Genomic DNA, 9,004 nt, shown 5'->3' with positions numbered 1-9,004 from the left:
AAAAAAAATTTTTTTAACTGTGAGCATGCTTTGCCTCATTTCTGATCTTTTTTTATTTTTTATTTTTATTTATTTTTATATAATTTTTTGTCCATTCATCTATCAATTAACATCAGTTCTATCTGATGACACACTAAAAAGGCTGCAGAATGATCTTATGTCTACTGCAGTTCAAATCTTATCTTTAGAACAGTTTTTTTTATAGTGAGATATTTCACTTGACACTATTAGGTAGCATTTACAGTTTATAGTGCACACATTGCACAGAATGTTTAATGAAACACACAAAAACACAAGCAACAAAAACACGGCAGCGACAAATAAGATTAGTGCTTAAGCCATAAAAATACAGTTAGAATTCACTGGAACAACATCCATATTAAACTGTGAGGTATTTGGAATTAGCGTGACTCGGCTCGACGCATTTCTTCTTCAGAAACCATCAGTGAAGCTGAGCCTGGGATTTAATCAGCTCAGACATAACCTCCTCTGGTGCATTGACATGGTTCCTCACTATAACACTAGTGGTCTCTGTTCGACAGCTGCGCGTTGTCCGGAAAGTTCTCATGTGCCGCAGCTCCATGCTATCCTCCTCTGTGACCCTGATGAATGGGCACCAGCGGAAAGCTCGCCGGAATCCTGACCGGAATCTGAGGAGAAGCAGCAGGCGTCTGTTCAACAAAATACTGTATTTATGCTTTCCAAACATACTCAATATACAAATAAATTCTTATTTCATAGGAGAAAAGTTTTATTCATAATAAAAAAATTGTCTTAGCATGTCGAATATTTTTAAGAATAGTAATTTTCATTGTTGCAAAAAATATATTTTTTATCCATATATTAAATATAAAAAAATATTCAAAATATATTTAATTATATATAATTATACTAGACAAGTGCAGTTATGGGATTGATAAACATCCATCCATTCGAGGTACAATTATGGAGAACAATGTGTTTCGTGTCAGCTGACTATAGAAACTTTTTGGAATGGGTTTATTTTCTGAATGCTTTGTATACCTTTGGTTCAGACAGCAGTATATGATGGGGTTGTACATGGTGGAACTCATAGCTAACCAGAAGATGGCCAAGTAGACCTGCTGGATGTAACGCTGGTTGTATATGTCCTTCTTGAAGCTGCCCAGGATGAAGTAGATATGATAGGGAAGCCAACATATAGCAAAGGTTGTCACCACAACGATCATCATCTTCACAACCTTTAATTAAAAAAGAAGAACCTTTGGCATTGGACTAATACTATTGTCAACAGTCAAAGTTGTGGCTACTACCACATTCATGTGAGGAAGGTAGATGTATTGCTTATCATTAGGAAGTGTGGTGCTTATGTCTTATTGCTTGGGGCCCTAAAGCTGACATCTTTAAAGTCAAAATCAGTGAAGTGGTAAAATTTAGCTAGACCAGCATTACATCAGTAAATACACAGACCAACAATATCAAAGAAACGTTTTAATAATATGGATGTAGGAAGAAGACAGTGACATACACCCGCAAATACACGAGGACAGAAAAAGAGATATGATATTGGCTCCTGCTTGACTGGAATAAAACCCTCACTCACACCAGCCCTTTCCGGATAAGACTGGAAAACTATATCTTATGTGTAGGGCATCAGAAGCTCAAGAGGATATTATTGATAGATAGGCTGGTGTGTTTCCATACATACACACAATGGACAAGAATGTAGCTCTTCCAAACAGCTTTGTAAAGGGTTTTACACTGAAATATGTTCTAATCTGTAAAGGATTTTTGTATAGTTCTATAACCAATAAACAAATAAACAATTTATGCCACTTAATGGAGCCATATTTTCTAAAATATAATTTAATTCCTGCTCAGTTTCTCACCAATTTGGATCATCAATCTAAATCCTTAAAAAATGAATAAAGAAACCATGAAGCCTTCAGATATAGAGCAATACATCTCTGTTTCTGTAACCCGAGATTTTCAAGTCTACCAAGAGCTCCCAACTTTCTTGGATAAGACCTTCTACTGCAAAACTCAAAAATACTATTACCTTATTGCACATGATACCTTCGCTTTCCGTGTGTTGATGTGTGTGTGGCTGTGTGTGTAAGTCTAATGTTAAAGTAATCCCGTGAAGCACTTGTGAAGGTGATCAATCTGACCTTGCGCTTGGCCTGTATCTGGTTCTGGTAGTGGTCTGAGGCCTCTCCTGGGATCTTACTGCCCCATAGACGTTGGCCCACCAAACTGTAGGTCACTAGCATCACCAGCAGGGGGAGCAAGTAGATCAGGATAATGACAGCAATCTGATATCTGGAGGGGTTTTACAGGGTATTCTTATTCTCATGTTTAAAAATAAATAAACCAGTTTGTTTAACCTTAATACATGCAGTTATTATGTAATAAGAAATAAATGTCATTCAAGGGCAAATTAATTTCTGTCACCTTAAAGTAAATATATTGGTAAAAAATATGAACAATGAATAATGATATTGAATAACTGAAATTTTTATATTTCTATAAAGCAGATTTGGGACAATATTGACTGTTTAAAACATCATTCAAATAAAACTGAATTGAATTGAATAACTAGATTCAATGAATCTATGAATAAGTTCTGTATTTATGAAAGTGAGATAGTCTGGACCCACACAAGGGGGTGCAGGGGGTTACCAGTTCAATGTGTTTATCATGTAGCATATGTAAAAAGTATGGTATATTTACAATAATATTTTGTGAAAACAAATACAATATCCTGGTGGATTTTTTTGGTTTATCTTACGAGAGCTGGTGTTTTCCACCGTAGTCATCAGGCCATTCCACCATGCAGACTGTGCGATGGGAGTAGACCTTAGTGCTCGAGTAGAAACACTGAGGGAAAGCCAACAAGAAAGCCACAGCCCAAATAACACCAATCACTACTTTGGTGGTGGTAGAGGACAGTCTGGATCTCAACGGATGGATAATGGCCAAGTATCTGTGATGGTAAACAAATTACACCTTATTAAACAAACAGCAACACAAGCCATTTTAAAGACAGACTGATTTCTCTCAGACGTCTATCAGACTCTGGCTCATTGTCACATCTAAACCAAACATAATCAAATGATATGCATGTTTAGAAATACAGCTAATCAGTTCCTCTCAACAAGGCAAAGGTAATTATGTCAACTCTCTTCTGATAAGGAGGCAGAAAATCCGATCAAAAATTGCTACTGTCACTTCAGACTAAAGAGGTTTCTATAGCATATAAATATTTAATGTACAACTGCATTACAGACTCTAAATAGTTACTAATTTATGTTTCTGATTTCAAATCTCATTCCATTTCCTCATCACAAATGGTGTCATATGCAATAAGATAATAGCAGAATATATCTGCTGGCCTGTAAAGGCTATGAATTAAATATGTTTTCATTACACATGCAAGTTATTTTACAAGTACAAAGCAATTAATAACAGCCTATATTAATTTGTTATAAACTATAAATTCAGTACCACTAGATCAGTACTGGTAAAACTACTACTACTGGTAAAATGTACCTTAGATAAAATAAAACATAGGGAAAAAATTAATAAAACACTGCATAAATAAAAGTGTATTAAGACGCTGATGATGATCAGCCACAAAAAAAAAGTATTTGTGTTGTAGCAAGAAGAGAAGACAGTAATGTAATGTGTAATGAAACAAGGAACAGGAACACACACATACACACACATACACACACATACAAACACACACATACAGTACACACATACAAACACATACATACAGTACACACATACAAACACACACATACAGTACACACATACAAAAACACACATACAGTACACAGATATATACAAGCACAAAACCACACACATACACATACATACACACATGCACACATGCGCACACACACACACACACACACACACACACACACACACACACACACACACACACACACACATATACATACACCCACACATGCACACATGCTGTGGGAAATGTCATATTGTCTTAACGTCATGCATATCTGTGTTTGGATGCATTGTGGGAAATATCGATATTATGATGTATAGCTAAACCAAATGCCTGTTGATTTATTACTGATATAACATTTCTTTATTTTATGTTGTTGGATCACTTGAATATCATGCAGCATTACAACATACATTTATAAAGGATGATGTTTGTCTGGATTCTCACAGCACCCAAAAATCATTTGGTTAGTGGGACCTGTTCGTATACTATAACCTTATGTTATATGAGAAAAAAATCATATTAAATAGATGTACAATAATGTACATTCACTGAGCATTTTATTAGGAACAATTATCGTTTATGTAATTATCTAATCAGCCAATCGTGTCAGAGAAGCACAATGCATCAAATACTGCAGATACAAGCCAGCAGCTTCAGGAAATCTTCACGTCACCATCAGGCAAAAAAGAGTAATCTCTGTGATTTTGATCAAGGCATGATTGTTGTTGCCAGATGGGCTGGAGTGAATATTTCTATAGTTGCTAATCTCCTGGGATTTTCAGACAAAACAGTCTTTAGAGCTGTCTCAGTGCAATAAAGAAAAAACATGAGAGACAGTTCTGCTGATGAAAATGAGCAACATTTCTGTGGAAAAAATGCCTTGCTGATGAGAAAGGTCAACAGAGAATAGCCAGAGTGGTTTGAGCTGACAGAAATGCTAGAGATAACCTTCCCACTCTCTGTACATATGTGGTGAGCAGAAAAGCATTTCAGAATGCAGAACACGTGGAACTGTGAAGCGGATGGTCTACAACCACAGCAGACCATGTTGGGTTCCACTCCTGTCAGCCACGAACAAAAAGCTGAGACTGCAGTGGGAACAAGCGCACCAAAACTAGACAGTTACAGACTGGATAAATATATCCTAGTCTGATGAATCTCAGTTTCTGCTGTAGCTCACAGATGAAAGGGTCAGAATTTGGCACCAACAACATGACTCCACGGCCACAACCTGCCCAGACTGGTGGAGGTGGTGTAATGGTCTGGGGAATGTTTGCATGGCACAATTTGGGCTGTTAATTCCAAGTAATCATTCATGTGCATTGCTTCATGACAACAATTTATCATCTTCGAATGGCTACCAATCATCAGCCTGATAATGCACCATGACACCAAGCAAAAGTCATCTGAAACTGCTTTCATGAACATGACAGTGGGTTCAGTTTTCTTTCGTGGACTTAGTCACTTGATCTGAATCTAACAGAACACCTTTGGGATGTGGCAGAACAGATGATTCACAGTACAAAAGTACACTGAAAAATCTGCAGGAATTAAGTGATACAATTATATCAACATGTCCAGAATCTCACAGTAAAGTTTCCAATATCTTGTGGAACCCTTGGCATAATGAACAAAGGTTGTGAAGACCCTACCCACCATTAATATGGTGTTCCTAATATAGTGTACAGTTTGACACCCCTACTGGGAAAGGAAATAGGCTTCATCACCTTTTTGTGTAAATGAAGTGCAATGATTCCACTATGTGGATAAATAATGTGTTAGAGAAAGTGAAATGCTTGAGGAAGTGCCAAAGACGTTCATTTAATTATAAAAGGTAACAGAACAAGAAATAAAGAATGTCATCCTTATTGCCAAAAGCATAAAAACACACACATGTAACAGATCACACTTTCTTTCCTATATAAAGACTCTGTAATGTAATAATCTTTAATCATCTTTAAAATTTGAAAAATGTAAAAAAATAAATTAAAATAAATTAAAATAAATAAATAAATATTTATTAATTTATTTAAATATTCTTTATTTATTCTCTCTATATTTCAACTCTCTGCTAATAATCTCTAATGAATAAAACTTACATTTCCCCTTGCAGATATGGCTATAGGTAATAGGTAACTTTAAAGATGACATTCGTCTCTATATCATAATGTTGTGACATAAACAGCATAAGGTTGTTAGTGATGATTAATGATTATGATTAATATGATTATTTTACTAGACTAATTACAGTTCATCAGTGGAAAATTAAATTAAAATCTAGTTTGGTCTTTAGGGTATTTGTGATGTTTGTCATACCTGTACTTCAAAATACCCTAAAGCTTGACACATTTTTTGTCAAAATATAGAAATTCTTCCTCTTGTAATTTCTACAGTGGATGTAAGACTTTCTATTCTGGATATATTTTCTTTTTTATACTTTTAACATTCAAAGACAAAAACAGCTTTGTAACTTCTGCCATCATGAGCTGGTCAATGACCTTTGGTTTTGATTGAAAAACAGAATATATTCGTTTATCTGCTGTACTGATGATTCCAGTGGAAAGCTAATGTCAGTAAAACCCAGAATATATATTATTAACATGATTTTCAACCCCATCAAACCATTCAAATGTCATTTGTGCCCTGTGGATTTGTCAGGAATCATCCTGAAAGACACGTCTCCTATCAGGATAGAAACGCTTTATCATAGGATGAAGATGATCAGTCAGAAGTATTGATTTGTTGTCACTCTTCCCTCTAAATAGACAAGCAGACATAAACCAGGGCAAAAAAACAACAACATGTGAGCACCACAACATATCGCTGTGGTTTTTTTATTTTTTATTTTTGTCATTATTTTCTGTTCATATGACAATATGTAATTATAAATTAATTATTTTTAAAATATGCAATTAAGCATAAATAGATAACAATGATATTAAAACAAATTGCCCAGATACAAGGATTAATTTGACTCAGTACTTGTATGATGTTATATTTATCTGATTTATTTTGTGGAAATTCTTTTTTTTTCTTGCTGTTTGTATTCGATAAATCAGATTAACTTCAGATTATGTTTAGACTTCAGATTATGTTCGATAAAACAGATTAACTTCAGATTATGTTTAGTTTAAACATGATGCTGAATCACTAGTTAATACTCTTGAATTTCTATGTATATTGTAATTCCACTACATCTCATGTTGGGATGAAAGAAATAAGAATTGATGCAGATGAGAGTGCTCACCTGTCCACAGCGATAGCAGCCATGGAATAGATGCTAGAGAAGACAGCAGTGATGGGGATAAAGTTCTGAAATTTGCAGTAGCCCAAACCAAAGTACCAGTCGTTGTGTAGCGCGTAAACGAAATTGAATACCGTGTTAAATGTGGCCATGGAGGCGTCGGAGAAGGCAAGGTTCACGATGAAATAGTTGGTGACGGTCCTCATGCGTCTGTGCGCAAGGATGATCCAGATCACGGTGACATTTCCCACCACAGACACCAGCACTACCAGCGAGTATGCGAGCGCCCAAAGAGCCACTTGCCAAGCAGGCTGCGCGAACTGGTTAGAGGAGGTCTCATTCCCTTCATCATCTCCGTCGTACAGCACTGATGTTAATGCAAGTGGATCCGAAGTCGCCTCCATATCAGTCACGGTGCGCTCCTGGAGTCCCGCACGGATCAGTGTTGCTGCGCATTTCCACTTGTCATCATGTACGCAGTTGGGACTGAAGACATGCAGGGCGCACATGCGGAAAACGTGTAGCGGATCATTTTCCCCACACAAATAATAATTCAGTTCATTTAATAATTCTGCAAGAGAGGGGGAAAGTGAAGTAAGGTTGAGTGCGCCTTCTTTTGTCCGGGAAGCCTGAAGCACCTCCTGCAGTTTACTGGTGCGTAATTGGACAAAATGACTGGAGCAGGGGTAGTGTGTGTGTGTGTGTGTGTGTGTGTGTGTGTGTGTGTGTGTGTGTGTGTGTGTGTGTGTGTGTGTGTGTGTGCGTGTGCGTGTGCGTGTGCGTGTGCGTGTGCGTGTGCGTGTGCGTGTGTGTGTGTGTGTGTGTGTGTGTGTGTGTGTGTGTGTGTGTGTGTGTGTGTTGGAGGGTGTCTACGGTAAAAGTAAATGGGTGAGGTTGGATGTACTAACGAATCGATGGCATTGCTATCAGAACAAATGTCTTTCTTTCTTTCTTTCTTTCTTTCTTTCTTTCTTTCTTTCCTTCTTTCATGTTTCACCAACATTCATTGCCACCTCTAGAAACAATTTAGCAAAGCCATTCCAACTACCATCATGTTTTATGGAATGTGAGAGAAACCTGGAGAACTTAGGTAAAACTGTGGATACGAGGAGAACAAGCAAAGTACATTTGTTCAGACAGTAATATCGGTTTAGGACCTGGAGCTGTGAGGTGGCAATGCTACCTGTTCTGCCACCATTTTGCCACCATTTCTGTAATGTATACTAGTACCACTACTACTACTACTTCTACTACTACTTCCACTAAAAATTCTACAAGCTATTGTCCTGTGGTGATCTATCAATTTTTCATTCATTCATTCATTCATTCATTTGCTCATTCATTCATCCATGTTCAGTACCCACTTTATTGAGTTCAATGTCAGTGAATTAGATTGGTGCACACAGATTTATATGGATGGAACTCAGTGATCTGTCTGCCTACTTCAGACACTTTATCTAAAGTCTATAATGTGAAATACAATTTCTATACAAAAAATACATTTGTTCTTAGTCTCCTGCCTGCACAAACATATTGCTCTTTAATTACTTGTTGGCCTACATGACCTCGGTGCTTGGTAAAAGTATAAATTTCACTTTTTAAAAAGTCCACTATCAAATATTGCAGACAACCCTATAGGCTTTCTTCAGCAATTCTGTGAAATGAAAAAAAGTAATACAGTTTATAGCCATGAGCAAAGAGTGCACAGATGGAGAACGTCCAGCAATACTGAGTGATGATAACAGACACTTGATAATATGCCTTTCACTCCACCTGAGTCCCGATGCACCTTTGATTTTTCACTCTAACATGTTATGCTTTTTCAGTCTGTCATTTTAATCCACTCTTATTCTAGCACTTTATTTTGGTTATATAGTTGCTATTTTGTCAAGGTGACCACTAAATGAGCTCATGAGCTATATCTCTTTAAATACTCGATGACCAAGATGAAATGCAAATAAGCTTTAATGAACCAAAGACTTTAAACAGACCAATAAGAAGCTTGTTTTTGAACACATTTCCTG

At 36.6% G+C, this 9,004-nt stretch overlaps 1 protein-coding gene across 1 annotated transcript; it reads right to left on the bottom strand.

Annotated features, from left to right (window-relative positions):
- Positions 1 to 232: 232 nt before the first annotated feature.
- On the bottom strand, positions 233 to 7,664 carry tacr2 (tachykinin receptor 2). The gene is made up of 5 exons (XM_027175058.2): positions 6,984 to 7,664; positions 2,771 to 2,965; positions 2,151 to 2,301; positions 1,024 to 1,220; positions 233 to 650 (listed from the first exon to the last, which is right to left on the bottom strand). Exons 1-5 carry the CDS (start codon positions 7,487 to 7,489, stop codon positions 443 to 445), a joined length of 1,257 nt encoding a protein of 418 aa, XP_027030859.1. The 5' UTR covers positions 7,490 to 7,664; the 3' UTR covers positions 233 to 442.
- Between the last annotated feature and the right edge of the window lie 1,340 nt (positions 7,665 to 9,004).

This window comes from Tachysurus fulvidraco, chromosome 4 (genome assembly GCF_022655615.1).
Source record: "Tachysurus fulvidraco isolate hzauxx_2018 chromosome 4, HZAU_PFXX_2.0, whole genome shotgun sequence".
Lineage (NCBI taxonomy): Eukaryota > Metazoa > Chordata > Actinopteri > Siluriformes > Bagridae > Tachysurus > Tachysurus fulvidraco.
The sequence above is the reverse complement of the archived record's forward strand: the minus strand, read 5'-3'. Positions and strand labels throughout refer to the sequence as shown.